Below are 15,731 nucleotides of genomic sequence, written 5' to 3' on the forward strand. Positions count from 1 at the left end.
CTAGCTATGCTCTTCAAAACAAATGCTATAAACCAGAATCTTTTTTTTTTTTTTTTAAAGATTTTATTTATTTATTTGAAAGAGAGAATGAGAGAGAGAGCGCACATGAGAGGGGGGAGGGTCAGAGGGAGAAGCACACTCCCTGCTGAGCAGGGAGCCCGATGTGGGACTTGATCCCGGGACTCCAGGATCATGACCTGAGCTGGAGGCAGTCGCTTAACCAACTGAGCCACCCAGGCGCCCCTAAACCAGAATCTTTATAATAAGACCCACTGTGTTATTTTTCTCTATTTTTGTCACTTGTTAAAATGAGTTTTCATATAAGTTTTTTATTGCTTTTTGTCACATCTTTTGAACTATTACAAAGAGGTCAATCTCCACCCCACCCCTACCTTTTAAAAATCTTTCTTATTCCCTAACCTCCCTCTAAACTCTGATTCTGGAAACAACGTGGTCTGGTTAAGAAGAATGGCTTGGATTAGCACTACTCAACTCTGATACCCAGATATACATTGTGCACACAGTAGGAGAGAAAGAAGGGTATTAGAGCAAGAATGCCGGGAGGTGCCCATAACCTGCCCCTGCCCTTTCTTGGCAGACCATGACCTGTACCCATGTCCCCCCATGGAAGGTGCTGTGCATGTCACCATCTCCCCACTGTCATTCCCCCCAAAGACTTGAGAACCATAAGGATAAACTCCTGCTTCAAATTCATTCATGTTACCAAAATCAAAAAAAATGTTTTTTCAATTGATTTCCGTTGAGGGATGAATCCAGCTAAGCTTTAAAAAGGGGAAATACTTCAGTTGGATAGAATAATAATTTTCCTTGGAAAAGCATACATTTTCATAACATACTTAAAAGGTATTAGATGAAGTTAAGACCCTTGGATGACCGGACAGGCAGTGTCTGCCTGCGATTTTAATGACCATAAAATGATGAGAAGGGTGACTCTGAGAACACAGTGCTCAGTTCTGACTTCGGCCCCTCCGCAGTGGCTAGCAGGGGATAGGCACTCAGCGTGCGGGCTTTCCAGTCTGAGCCTCCCGGCATGCTTCCCTTGGGTGGCCTCCGGGGTCCCATGGGCTTGACATGAAGCCTAAAGTGAAAAGATTCATGACAGCAGTTAAATAATTTGATTCCTGTTTTTATCTTGCTGTCTTTTCTTGGTGCTCTTTTCTTAGGTTCCCTCAATCAGAATTTAGGATGGGGCCCCATTCTGGTGTCCCTTCAAGTTCCTGAGCTTACCATAGAAGAATTTCTGCAGGAGTGCCTGTCCCTCGGCAGTTACCTGACTCTTTATGTCTACTTGCTTCAGTGTTTAAATAGTGAACAGACTCTAAGGAACGACATGAAGGTGCTGCTCATCTTAAGCAAGTGGTTGGAACAGGTGTATCCAAGGTTTGTTGGCCCCGTGGCTGCCGTATCACACTCACTATATTATCTGTTAGCCTAAGCTTTTAAAGTACTGAATGTCCCCTGTACTTAAAATTCAAATGTGGACTTCAGTTAAATGGGAGCGGAAAGAATCCACTTCTAATTTTATTTTCCTCCTGCCCCCCCCCCCCCCAGCTCCACGCAGGAAGAGGCCAAGCTGTTTTTGTGGTGGCACCAAGTCCTGCAGCTGTCCCTGATTCAAGCGGAGCAGAGTGACTCGGTCTTGACAGAATCTGTCATTCGAATTCTGCTCATGCTTCAGAGCAGGCTGAGCCTGCTGGCCGAGGAGAGGCTCAGCTCTGGGATTCTGGGGGCAATTGGGCTGGGCCGGAAGTCACCCCTGTCTAACAGGTAAGGAAGCACCTTCTAAGTGGGCCTCAGCTTCTGCTCCTACTTCGGGATTGTAATACTTTAGGAGGTTTTTTGACTTAAGGGCTAGGCTAGGGTTCCCCTATAGATTAAGGGGGGGAACAAAATCACCTGATTACATCTTTATATTTTACAAAAACATTTTTTTTCTCATTTTATTTTTTTATTTTATTTTATTTTTTTAAAGATTGATTTATTTATTTGAGAGAGCGAGAATGAGAGAGAGTACATGAGAGGGGGGAGGGTCAGAGGGAGAAGCAGACTCCCTGCCGAGCAGGGAGCCCGATGCGGGACTCGATCCAGGGACTCCAGGATCATGACCTGAGCCGAAGGCAGTTGCTCAACCAACTGAGCCACCCAGGCGCCCTTTTTTTCTCATTTTAAAACAACTTTGTTTTCACATTTAAAGAATGTTTTCTTAGTAGTATCTCTTGTTGTATTTTGGCTTTGTAACCTGACCACACTGCTGATTTCTGTCTGGTTTTGAGCCAGTGACGGTGTGCAGGGTTAGGTGAAAATACCCCAGTTAGCTGCTTCATTGCATACTTTGTCAGGGCTGCCCAGGCCCCACGAGGCAGTCTCCTAGAACTGTAAGTCAAGATGAGTTAAAGTTAACGGATAAGGATAAGTAATGAGAAACAAGTCTTAAGTTTTTGTTGCTAAAAAATTCCGAGGCATGAAAGAATTTGCCGCTAGCTTCCCGTTTTATCTTACTTATTTGCATAATGGTTTTCTTTCCAAGCCCTTATCAGTGTTGAAACAAGTTCTCCTCCCATTCTCATGTCAGCATTCTTGTGGAATAGCCCATCCTCTTGTTGCAACTTTGGGAATCACTCAGTCCATACGGGTTCACACCATGTCTCTTTGTTTGTGATAGAGTTTAGCAGGAGTATGTGATTTTGATTCACTTAAGTTGTGGTAGACTACACGTAACATAAAATTTATCATGGCAGCTCTTTTAAAATGTACAATTCAGTAGCATTTAGTACATACACAATGTTGCAGCCATCACCACATGTTTCTGTCACCCCAGCAGGAAATGCTACGCTCATGACATAGTTACTCCCTAGACCCCTGTCCCCTGCGTCTCTGGCAGCCACTAATTGACTTTCCGACTTTATTGTGTCTCTTCTGGACATTTCATATAAATGGAATCATGTAGTATGTGGCCTCGTGTCTGGCTTCTGTGACATAGCATGAAGTTTCAGGACTCACCCATGTTTTATCATAAATCCGTACCCCACTCCTTTTAATGGCTGAGTCATATTCCAGTATATGATGTCCCACATTTTGTTTATCCATTCATCAGTTGATAGGCATTTGGGTCGTTTACACTTTTTGGCTGTTGTGAATAGTGCCGTTATGAAACTTGTTTACAAATTTTTGTTAGAACACCTGTTTTCTGTTCTTTTGGGTATATGCCCAGGAGTGGAATTGCTGGGTCATATGGTTACTCTGTTACCGAGTAACTGCCAGAACCTATTTTCTTGCACCATCTCTCACATTCACACTAGCAATGTCTGAGAGTTCCAGTTATTCTACATGCTTGCAGCACTTTTATTCTTGAGTCTGAATGTTGCTTACATTGTTGGGGCAGTATAATGGAAAGGAAGATTAATCCTCCTTCTGGATCTTTTTTAAGATTTTCCTGCAAATGCTAACAGCAACATTAGGTCTGAAATGTGTTTATCTTGTTTTTAAAGAGAAAATGTGGTATTTACTTTAAAATATTTACTTTAATAGTCATTTACTTCTGACCTCTCCTTGACACCTAAGGTTCCGAGTGGTTGCTCGAGGCATGGCCGCCTTCCTTTCAGTTCAGGTTCCTTCCGAGGATCAGATCCGTTTGAAGCCTGGCACGGAATTACATCTGACCCCAAAAGCTCAGCAGGTCAGTAAAAACAGCTTTATAGTTCCTGGGTAGGAGTTCTTCCGTTGACCTGCCCAGGAGGCGGGGAGGGGGCAGCACTGGTCCTTACACACGACGACAACACGAGGTTGTGGTTTTCAGGAGTAGCTCATCAGTATGCTCTGCGCCCCGGAAAATGGTTACTGCACCTGCCTGCGTTAAACTGTCTTTGTAGGCACTTGCCTCGAGCACTGTCACTGCCGTCGTAGAAGAAGCAAGGCCGTGGGCAGGCAAGCCAGTCCAGGATCAGATCTGGTTCTGATGAACGTGGTGTGCTGACTGGCTACCTCCTGGGGGCTGGGCACTGGCCCAGAAGCTGGGGCCACAGTGAAGACCAGTGAGGTTAGCTGAGCTGTAGCTGGGAACCAAGGAAGCAGCTCCTGTTTTGTGAGTCTGGAGCTTGACCACTGCTGGCTGCTGTTGGAATAACCAAACCTGGACAGAGCGGCAGCTATGAGAAATGCTAGTTTGTTCTAGAACACAGACGGCCACGTGGCAGCGGTCCCATTCCTGCACCTGCAAACAGGCTGGCCGCGTGCGTACAGAGGTGGCTCAGATAAAACGATGGCTAGCGTTCTTGAGTCCTCACTACGTGCCAGGCCCTGTTGTAAGTCTTCACTCACCGGACAGACCCTCCTAACCACCCTGGACGCTAGGGACGGTTCCTGTCCTGGCTGTGTGTGGTGAGGAAGGGGAGCGCAGAGGGGCGGGCGCGCTAGCTTGCACGTGCTGGGCCGGGATCACTCAGCCGTGTGGCTCCGCCTCGCCCTCTTGGCGCTTGCACCCCCAGCTCTTCCTCCTCTGCAGCCTTGCGGTGTCCAGGCTAGCCCCGGGCCGGATGACCTCCTGGGTATCGAGAGCACGCGTCCAGTGATCCAGTCGGCAGGGTCTTCACAGGCTTCTTGGTCTATGTAAGACCTGATACTTGTCCCGAACTGACCTCACAACTGCTCTCTGAGTCCCCAAAGTCATCGATGAGCCATGTCTGAACCCCACAGGTGGGCAGGTGACTGTCCCAAGGGCCGGTTGTGAAGTCAGCACGACCCATTTCCGGGTATATTTGAGACGTCTGACGCTCTCCTGCATCAGAGGAGGTCCCCTGAGCCTCGCCTCTCTGCCTGCGTTCCCTTCAGGCATGGCTCCCGCTCAAGCCCAGTGCTTCCTGTTCTTAGGTTGAACTCTCTTCACACAACAGTTAGGTTGGTACCCAGATCAGTTTATTTTCCACTCCAAGACTTCTGTCTCCAACCCCCTGGCCATTTACTTCTAAGCTGCCAGTTCGTTTACCATCCTCAAAATCTTCTCCGTCCTTGTTTACTGAGCCAAGCAAATTCCACCATTTAATCTATATTCGCTAGTGCAGTGGTCGCATCTCTGAGAGGGTAAGGTGTGGGGGACTTGATGGGCACATTCACCATCCTGGGGGTGGGTGGACTTGTATAGCTGGAAAATAAAACTCTCCCTACACTAAGAACTGTTACCCTGATTTTGTTTTCTCCAAATAGTCTTTTTCACTTCTCCCACTAGGAAAGAAATTTTAAAATTATGGGATTAAAGAATGTAAAGAGGGGCGTGGGATGCCTGGGTGGCTCAGTCGTTAAGTGTCTGCCTTCGGCTCAGGTCAGGATCCCAGGGTCCTGGGATCGAGCCCCGCATCGGGCTCCCTGCTCGGCGGGGAGCCTGCTTCTCCCTCTCCCACTCCCCCTGCTTGTGTCCCCTCTCTCGCTGTCTGTCTCTGTCAAATAAATAAATAAAATCTTAAAAAAAAAAAAAAAGGGCATGGGAGCACCTTCATTGTTTTTGGCGGGCAAAGCCGGAGGAACTTGATCTGTACTTCGTTTGTTGACTGATCGAGCTACCTTATTGTTTATCCTCAGCAGCACTTAGACACTGGTTTCTTTTGAATTTCATACAGTTAGCTTAGTATGACATGATTTTGTAACGTGAGAACAAACCCAACAGCAAATCAAACATGCACAGGCCATTGGCACCTGGGATTTCCGGTTAAGGGGCTTGCAGCAGGGGCTCTCTGTGCAGAAGGGTTGGGAAACAGCACAGGCCAGCAGGAGGGAGGGCTGGGTGTGGAAGGCGGCCGAAGCCGGAGAAACTTGAGTTGCTGGCTTCCTTCCGCTGTGGTTAATCAGTGAGTGCCTGCCTCTGGGACTTGTAGTTCTGTAAGCTTCCCGGAGGCTCACGGTCGTAGCAGGTAATGGCAGCTGTGCTGCACCTGTGGGAATCACATTGTCTGCGTCTGTATGGTTAACCCTCTTGTCTTCGTGTCTCTTAGGCTCTGACTGCTCTTGAATCCTTGACGTCAAATAAGCAGTATGTTGAATACCAGGATCAGATATCGCAAGCTGCACAATTTATAAAGCATCCTGGCCATTGCCTCCAAGATGGGAAAAGCTTCCTGGCTCTTCTTGTTAACTGTCTCTATCCAGAAGTGCATTATTTGGACAACATACGATAGTAACACTGAGTATCTCAAGAAACCCTGTTGCTGTTTACGTTTACATTTAACTTTGCTGTTGCACAAGTAACTTCGCTCAGTCTCACTGCAGAGCTCAGTTTGGCCAATGAGTTTGTTGACTGCAGTGCAAGTCGGGAGGCACTAGATAATTCTGTTGCGCATGCGCACGTGTGTGCGTGCATGCGTGTGTGTGCGTGTGTGTGCGTCTTCTTAGTTCTTGAAACTTCTTGGGGCCTTTTTAGTTTTTATGTTCACCCGACAGGAGAAACTTACTGAGTCCCACTTGGGCACAGAACCACTCTCAGCTGCTGGAGCCCCAGTCACCTCACAGGACCTCGCACAGAGCTCTTCTGTGTCTCCATTTCTGTCTTCCCTATTTTATTTAAATCTCGAGACTGCTATGCCAGATCTAACCACTTTGGGAGTCATGTAGAACCCTCACTTTTGAACCCCATTTGTGTTCTTTCCAGGTAAAAAAAGCTTAGAAAATTTCTGCATTTCTCACAGGTGGGGAAATACACCAGCTTAAAAGTATCACTTCCCGCAGAATGGAGATAAGAATGCTGAATTAAAGTGAGTCATTGTCTAAAATGGGGCCACTTGATCCTGATTGTAGTGGACAGCAGAGACGGTGACAAGTCCATTTCCATCCAGCTGTGGTCCTTATGGAGAAGGAGACATCCCTGTCAACCGAGGTGGCACACTGGTGGCGTGTTTTGTGTGACCCCCATGGTGGAGAGTGTGGTCACTGTAGACATAATCTCTGTAGAGCCTACCCCAGCCCATTCCCTCACTCAGGTCACTTCCTCCGTCCCTGTAGACATCAGAGTTCGCAACTCTTGTTAGACACCAGGCTTGAAATCGGAAGGCCTTGCTGTCTAGAAAGAGACAGAGTCTGAGAACTTGATGCTCTGGGTCCCTTTGTGTTTCTTCATTCCACATATAAAGTCAGATGAAGTTAGCACACCTACTGAAGCACTTGTCCATGGAAATTGGGCTTTTCCCAGTAGCCCTGTGCCTTCTGTTGTTGGTAACAGTTCACTCATTACCAGCGCCTTTCTGTAGTGTGGCCTTGTTCTGTCGCCAGCTTCTTGCTCTCGTCATTTCCCCCCCTGGAATGAAAGTTTGACTTTTGTCTTCCTAATTCTCTTGGCTCAGAATTGGTTTTGTTTGTTCAGCTTGCATAATATGTCTTCTGTTCATGGGTTACTTATAACCCAAGGGTATTTACCTAAAAATATCTGAACTGAGAGCTCTTAGCAGGGGGTAGGGATCTAGGTTAACGGAGTGATAATCTCTCTTTCAGATACCCTATGTAGTACTTCCCCCAACATGTGGAAGTGTGCAGGAGCTGTTCTTCATTTCAAACTTCTCTAGTTGGACAGAACACTTCTGCCTCACAGAGCTCATCCCCCTGCAGCCTCCGAGTTTGTGTAGGTCACGAGGTGTCCGTCACAGAGCTAACCTGGGGCGTTTTGCTTCTCTCCACTTTCAACATCAGGCAGCTTCCCTGTGCTGTGTAAGAAAGCGTTAGAAGCTGTGAGCAGTTTGGTGGCCGATTTGGCAACAAAGATTTTATGACAGGAGGGGTTTTGTGTGCTCTTTTCTCTGAGGAAGCTGTAATTATTGGTATCCTAGAATGTGAACATTTTTGAGTGACAGTATGTACATTTTAAAGAAAATTATGATTATTAATTTTCGAAGGTTTGTAATATTTATAATGTGTTTGGTCTGTAAAAATCATAAAAAATAAAACCAACCTTTGGTTGTAGCTGGCAAGACTACGAATTTTAGGGATCTCACACTATCTTGTCAAGTATTTCAGTTAAAGTCAGTGCAGGCTTTTGTGCCTGATGTCCTCTATTTCATTTGACACTGGAACTTGATTATCATAGGGGGTCGGTGAAAGCGCCTCCTCTCTAACTCCTTCGGGCTTAGCAGCAGTGGGAGCTTGGCTCACCGCTTGCTTCCTCCGAGCTGCTCTGGGCCAAGAAAGCGCTTTAAAGACCGTGAGATGCTTCAGAAGGTGGCAGCGCTGCTGCAGCCTCCTGGGGCGGAAGAGACCGGCCTCCCCGTTGGCTTTCAGGAGTAACGCGCCTTTGCTGCCGAAAGTAGTCGGCCTCCGGAGCGCGCGGGGCCGGTTTTGGACGCTGTTACCCGTGCTGTGCATGGCTGTCCGGATCCAGCCGGCCCCAGGCCGCCCGCTCCGAGCAGTGCTGGAGGCCCGCTGGCCCACACCTGCCCACACCTGCCCTGCACCTGCCACGGCGGCGCCTGCTTCCCACAGGGATGTCTGGCAGCTTCCTGGCCCATGACGAGCACCTCCCCTGCTTCTGCCCCCCCACCCACCCCGTCTCCCCCAGCTCTGCAGCACACAGAGCTCGGTCCGAGACGCACCCTCGGTCTCCCTCTCCAGGCTCCCACGCCTGTGACAAGTGAACATGGCGGAAAGCTGGGAGGCGCAGACGCTGAGGACAGGAGGTGGTGCTGATGTGTGTGCCCAGCCTGCTGGAGGATTTGGGACCCACCCCGCATGTTCCCAAAGCTCCTGGGCACGCAGAGAACCTCATGATCTGTTTGGGGCTCAGTCACATCTGCTTCCTGGGGTTGCAGGAGTCGGTCAGTTCTGAGGCGGGGGCAAGCCTATCCAGAAGATGCAAACCCCCAGAGTAGCCTAACCTCACTTTAACCAAGTGCCAACCGCGTTCCTCCCGGTCGGTTACTAAAATCAGTGTGTCCACGTTGTACAAGGTAGAGTGTGCATGGCCTTTCTTCCTTTTGAATGAAGGTGATACTCCGTTTTCTACTGGGTTTTTAATACTAAGCTTAATGATTTCTTCTGGAGCAGGAAGCAAATGCTGTACAATCGTGACTGAAGTCAGCAGGGACATTAAAGCTCATCTGGTCCCACTTCTCATTCAGCAGGGATCCCCAGCCCTGCTCTTCAGCCTCCCCTGCTGACCCCCTCCTGCCTCTCCTTTGCCCCTCCCTGTCAGCCCCCAGGCCAGTAGTCCCCCCCCTTCGTGGGCAAGGCCAGGTGGCCCGTGACCAGCTCTCTCTGTAGTTCTACTTCACGTAGCACCAAAGCTGGCCTGATAACATCGGTAACGGTTTGGCAGGAGCAGGCCAGGCCGGGGCTGCTCTCCTCCTCCTCCTGGGACAAATCTTCCAACACTCCCAGACCTTCTCACACCTCTGGCCCCACCCGTCCACCTCTTAGTCTTCAGGCTAAATGCTCAGTGCCTTCAGTTGGCCCTCTTCCACCCAACGTCTAACAGGGCTGCTCTTTGGGGAAAGTGCCCGCGTTAGCCCATGGTACTCCAAAAGGGCCGTGTCCACGAGTAGCAGGGCCAGGACTTGGGAGACCGATGAGGCTCCAAGGGCACAAACTGGAGGCGGCACTCACCTGCAGGCATCTGGAGAGAGTGCTTCCTTCCGTTCTGTACCCTCCGCCTGGCCCCTGCCCTGGGCGAGGGCCCAGCAGCCACGTCCACTGCCCGGGCCCCGTGGACGGCATCGGCTCTCAGCAGCTGTGCCCTGCGGTTTCTCACCTGTCAGCACGATGAGCTTATAATAAGGCTTTGCATGTTATCTTTTAAAACTGCTCTTCACGGGGCGCCTGGGTGGCTCAGTCGTTAAGCGTCTGCCTTCGGCTCAGGTCATGATCCCGGGGTCCTGGGATCGAGCCCCACATCGGGCTCTCTGCAAGCCTGCTTCTCCCTTTCCCACTCCCCCTGCTTGTGTTCCCTCTCTCGCTGTCTCTCTCTCTCTCAAATAAAATCTTTAAAAAAAAAAACAAAACTCTTCATTTTGGACCAACTTTATGGCTTATTTTGAGGTAGTAGCTGAATTTTTTTCTGCTCAGTTGACTTTGTCTTATTAAACAAAATGGAGAGTATAATGTTGGAAACAAACATGTTGCCTTTTTTACTTTTAAGTATCCTCGTACTGATCTTCCGTTTGAATCTGGGTTGAGCTGGATAAAGTTCTTGGCTTACAGCCAGGTGCTCATACTGACCTTGTTCTGGTCTGTGGTGATCCTCACACTTAATAGAGCCACCAAGTGTCCTGTAGAAACTATAGTTGATGCTTCCTCTAGTCCAGATGGGTTCCTGATTTCTGGTGACAATAACTTGAAAAAAATAAACTACTGACCCTGTTTTGGGGTAATGAGATCACTTAAGGAATGAATGTTGTTTATTATAACTTTCATTTTTTAATGTACAGTTGTAGTATGTCTGAGCACTGAAGGTTACAATTCATTTTTCTTTCAATGGCTTAAAATCACTTATGGGGCAACAAGTACTTCCTAAGTGTATTTAACCCTTTCCTTCCCACATGTCTAGTGTGGCCTTACCACAACTTATTTGTTCATTAAATGTGCAATATTCACTTCCTATTCATTGTTCAGCATTTTACAGGCTTGTACAAAGGATGAGTTTTTATGTAATGATGATAAGCAGGGAGAAATGAGAATTGGTTTAAGTAAAATCCTGCAAATAAACCAGATTCAAATTTCATTTACATGTGGTGGACAGGTCTCATTTTTTGGCAAGTTGGTTGGCAGGTCTTTTCATCCAGAAATCACACTAAGAAAAAGGTGAAATTAGAAAGCTCATAGTGGGTAGAATCTATATATTGTGACAAGTCCCCACACCGCACACAAGGCCTCAAAGAGAATTTAATGCTTGGGGGCTTAAGGCCCGGCTTAGACAGGAGGCCCCCTGGTGATCCCAGAGAGTTCAGGAGAGCCCTGGGAGTCTGACGTGGTTGTGACCTGAGGAGGAGGAGGGATCGGAAGCTGCAGGAAGCCTCCACTGCCAGAGTTGGTGGGCGGGGGTGGGGCACCTCGGAACCTCAGCTCGCTCTTACTATTCGTTTTCATTAACATTTGTAAGACACATCTTGAATGGGCCAAAGTATGGTGGGAGGGTCTGCACTTTTGGGAGTAACATCAGTTTGGAATTTCACCCAGGGACGGGGCCCCTTCCACCCTTGTCTGGGTTTGGCTTCCTTTTCCAGGTAGAACCACTGGATTAAGGGATTGGAAAGTGGATTAGAGGCCAGCTGTGCCACCTCCTTGTAGTGTAGGAATCCGGTTACCTGTCTCTGGATGAGTGGGCTTTCTTGCTGGGCCGGAAGTGGTCCCTGGCACCGTGGGGCAACCCAGAATAGAGAAGGTCTTCATCTTCCTCTGAAAACTCCTCCTCTTCTGAAGACAGTCCTCTTCCCTCTTGGTCTTCTTTGTTAGCCAAACACTTGTAGGAAACAGCCCTGCATTCCCTGGTCTGTTGGTCAGAGTGACCAACATGGCCTCTCACCTGGATGCCATATTTTAATATCGCCTAAATTTGTGGCTTAGACCAGATTTACCCTGGACTCTCTCAGCCTTCCCAGGCTGACCTGCTCCCTGCCTTGTCCTTCTTAATTAACCTTCCTTAAGGCCCCTCTGCCTACCTTCCCTTTCCCTTCCCCCTCCTTCCCACTCTTAGCCTCCCCCACCCCTCCTCCTCCTTTGGTGGAGGTATGGAGGTGAGTGTCTGGGCAATCTTCTGCTCTGGGGACCCTTTGAGGTCACTTGCACACACGACTTGGAAATGACTGTGGAAGACAAAGGTCTGGGGGCCCAAACCCAGGGAAACCCAGAGAGTTCCAATCCCAAGTAATTCTATATCCTTATACTGGCAGATCATGTTTTTCTCCCTTTAGTTCATAAAACAGGACACACAGGAAGGGCACAGGAGAGGAGGAAAGCCTGGGAAAGAAGAGGCGGCACATGGATATGGAAGGAGCTGGGACCGGGCCACTTACCTCCCGGAGATTTTCCCTTCATTGTAAATGAGGATAATTGCAGCCTTTCTTGTTCCCTGGGTTTATAGCGAGAACTCCCTGAGGTCACAGAGGTGGAGGCACTCAGGAAATGTGAGGGGCTGTTGTTGGGGGCGGGGGACCAGTATCACTGACCTAAGTGGCCAGGGCTGGCGGTAGGACAAAGCCTGGGACCCCTGACTCTGGGTCTCTAAGGTCCCACTGGCCTGAGGCCCTGTGAGCAGTGGGGCCCCCCGGCTCTCCTGTCCAGGCTAGCAAGGGGGCTGCATGTGAAAACTCAGCCCCACTGTGGGTCACTTCCGTCCCCCCAGGCAGGGCCTACCTTCAGTATAGATTATCTCACGGAGACACATCTTGATATAAAAGGTTAGCTCCTCAAGGGCAGGGAAGTGTGTTGGGCTCTTGGTGGATCTGGGTGGGCACCCGAGGCCATTGTCATCTCTTCCTCCTGCTGCCCATCCCTGGGGGCAGTTGGTGGGAGGCAGAGGAGGGCAGTCTCCGGGCTGTCAGAAGCCCCTCTTGGGACTAACGGGCTCACATTCCCAGAGCACTGTACGGAGGAAGGGAAGGCTCTAGCTGTGTGCCCTGGGCCACACTGGGGAGTCCGATCTTGAAAACGCCAAGTCTCCTGGGTCTCTTCTCTCCGCGGCCAGGGACCATGTGCTGACTGCACCTGTCGCCCGTGGCTCTGGTCCTTGCTTGCCATGACAGAGCCCCTGTGCTCTTAGATGGTCTGGTTGGGGAGGACGGTGGCTCTGCTCCACGGAGACCTCCCAGTGGCAGATCCAGGCTCCCAGGGGTCTGGTGATGGCCAAGTGCACCCCCCACCACCACCCTCCCCTTCTGCTCCTAGAGCAGCTGCGTTCTCTGGAGACCAAGCAGGAGGCCACCTGTGCCCTGTGAGCAAATTGGCAGAGGGAGTGCCAGAGGGAGCCTCTGCTGTCCCTCCTCAGGGTGCTCCCACGGCCCATCACCACGTGTGAAACCACTCCATCAGAGGCACATTTCTTTGAGGAATGCCGCTTCTGCAGTTTCTGGAAGACCTACTTCACGCTGCACACACCACAGGAAGGAACACTGGCTGGTTAGCTCGCTCCCTTGTAAGTTGGGCCCCAGCCAGAGGCATTCTCAGACTCTAGCTTGCTTAAGAATTGCCTGGAGTCAACTGGACCCTGGCTAGAGACAACAAGCTAAAAAAACCGTTTTGAGAACTGGGTAAATACGAATGTGGGCTGTAAGATGGTATTGTTCAATTACTGTTAATTTTCTCCAGTGTGCTAATGGCATTGAAGTTATGGGGGCGCATGCTCTTGTTCTCTGGAGATGCAGCTGATGTATTTAGAGGTGAAGTACTGTGGTGTCTTGAATGGTTTACTCTTGAATAGTTCAGCCAAACGCACACGTGCGTGCACACTTGCACACACACGTGAATGGGCACATTAGGAAATACAGCAAATATGGCAAATATGGCAAACAGTAGTAACTGTTGAATGTGGGTGGCGGGTATGTGGATGATCATCTTTTTCAGCTTCGTGTGTGTGTGCGCATGTTGGAAAATGATCACAATACAAAGTTATGGGCAAAATCACGTGAGCATTTGTTTAAGATTCCAGCGCCCACCCTCAGAGCCCACTTTTAGGAGGCCCAGGTGGCACTGAGAATGGGGATGTGAGCAAGCTCCCCAGGTGCTCCTGACACAGGTGACCCTCTCTGAGAGCCCAGGGTGTCCAGGTGGAAAGCGCAGCCCGAGCGCGTGGGGCGTGTGGGGCAGGTGCAGCGCCAGGCCGGGGAAAGCATCCCGCTGGGCAGTACGGGGAGTCAGCACCATGCTGGGCCGCTTGGGTGCCCGGCTCCCTTCTGCTTCTCGGCCCTGTTGGGGGCAGCACTGGCCACCGCGTGGGAGACTCCTCTCGCTGCAGCCCCAGCTCCGGCCACCGTGCCTCTGTGCTCACGTCCCAGCAACTTTCAGCTGCTTCAACATCATGCTGTGTCCGACCTCCTGGCCTTTGCCCAGACTGTCCTTTCTGCTTAGAATCACCTTTGTTCTTAACCTTCCAATTTCCATCCTTCCCCATCACACATATCATCTCCATGTCCCCTCCTCCAGGAAGCCTTCCCAAGATTGGGTCAGTGATCCCTTCTGTGTGCTCCCACAGCACCTTCAGCATTTTCCACTTACTGGTCCGTGGCTCCCTAATGTGAGAAATCCTGGAGTCTTACTGTGGAGCCCTCAGGGCTGTGCCCCGGGCTTCGGGGTTTCCTCACTCCAAGTGGTGGCAGGTTTCACTGCCCGGCCCCTTGAGGGTGAGTGGGGCAGGTGGCTAGTCCTGCTCTCAAGTGGGAGGCCCTCTAGCGCTTTCTTTTTATCTCCAACCCAACAATCCACAGCGAGAGATGCTGGATCCATGGGAGCCTGGGACCCCGCCAGTCCGTGATGGGCACATACCTTCGGTAAGAATAAACCCTGTTTTCAGCCACTGTGATTTGGGGGTTTGTCGGTTAGCACAGCACAACTGAGCCCAGACTGACTGATAGACGCCCCTTACTCATTTCTGTACACACGCCTGGCCCAATTCCTCGCACAAAACGGACCCTTAAGAAGTAACTGCTGTCACAGTTTTTCTTGGCTGCAAAACAGGCCTCAAAGTCCATGCAGATGTTTCAAGACACACCACCCCCGTGTCCCTGGCTTCTTCGTTGGTGATACAGGACCCTCCATGCAGATGTCCTCGTACAAGGAGGTGCAAATGCTGACGCATTTTTGGCAGTTCAAACAGCCTCCTGGATGGATCCCCAGTTAACCATGGGCTGCTGACACCCACAGGCCCTGGCGAAGGCTCTGGTGAGCAAGGGCACCTCGCCACCCACTGCCCTGCTTATTAACTTGTGAAGATCCCTCCACTTCAGGCCACCTCCCCAGAAGAGCATGAGCCAGGGCCCCTCCCCACTCTGGGTTACCAGCCTAGCTTTGGGAAAAGCTCTGAGGGAAAGTTTGTCCCCATCGCCTCTTCAGTCCCCTAGCTCTGTGGCCCCTTCCTCTTGCCAGCTTGCCCGGGTCTCAAGTACACCTGCTCCCGCCCTGTCCTGACCCCAGGGACTGCGGGAGCTAAAATGCACACGCTCGCACCGACGTGTGAATGTGGAAGGTAGCACCCCACAAAGTCAGCCTGAGAGGCCTCGGGCAAATGCCGTGAAATTGCTGGTGCTTTTGGACCTCACACGTCCGGGGTGGGTGTGGGTCATAGGGAGAGGTCGCTGCTGCAGCTGCCTTATCCATGGGACCCCGCAGCCCAGACTGGCCCCTAGCCTCTCAGCGTTGGGTCCTTGAGGGCAGTGGATCCCAGATGCAGGAGACGATGGGTTCCCAGGGGGTCCCAGTTCAAGGAGCGCAGAGCAGCCGATAGGGTAAGAGGTGGGCAGAGGGTGGGGGGCAGTCACAGAGGAGACCCTGGGAGGCAGGGGGACCAGGCTTCTCCTCACCGCTGAGTGGATGTTCCTGGGACCACAGGTTTATGCAGCCCCAGCCTCAGAAGCCCCGGCCCTGTCTGTTCTACTATGACGCTCTGTGTAGGAAAGGGCGAGAGTTTGTCCGTGAGTTTCGTGCTGGAGCTTGCACGCATCTGTGCGTGCACACACACTCAAAATGCTGGTCCCACTGACATAAATATCCCGGGGGCTCTGGGACAGACATCCTTATAGGAGACCACTGAGCCTCTG

General features: G+C 50.5%; 1 protein-coding gene across 3 annotated transcripts in view; it reads left to right on the plus strand.

Annotated features, from left to right (window-relative positions):
* EPG5 (ectopic P-granules autophagy protein 5 homolog) overlaps positions 1-6,651 on the plus strand; it is a 103,629-nt gene extending 96,978 nt beyond the window's left edge. For all 3 annotated transcript variants that reach the window (XM_034995868.1, XM_034995870.1, XM_034995869.1), the window contains 4 exons: positions 1,185-1,401; positions 1,573-1,788; positions 3,583-3,697; positions 6,003-6,651. In XM_034995868.1, the coding sequence (XP_034851759.1) occupies positions 1,185-1,401; positions 1,573-1,788; positions 3,583-3,697; positions 6,003-6,185 (731 nt within the window). In that variant the 3' untranslated portion in view covers positions 6,186-6,651. The remainder of the gene's footprint in view (positions 1-1,184; positions 1,402-1,572; positions 1,789-3,582; positions 3,698-6,002) is intronic.
* The last annotated feature ends 9,080 nt before the right edge of the window (positions 6,652-15,731 follow it).

This window comes from Mirounga leonina, unplaced genomic scaffold, assembly GCF_011800145.1.
Source record: "Mirounga leonina isolate KUSES-001 unplaced genomic scaffold, KU_Mleo_1.0 Mir_93, whole genome shotgun sequence".
Lineage (NCBI taxonomy): Eukaryota > Metazoa > Chordata > Mammalia > Carnivora > Phocidae > Mirounga > Mirounga leonina.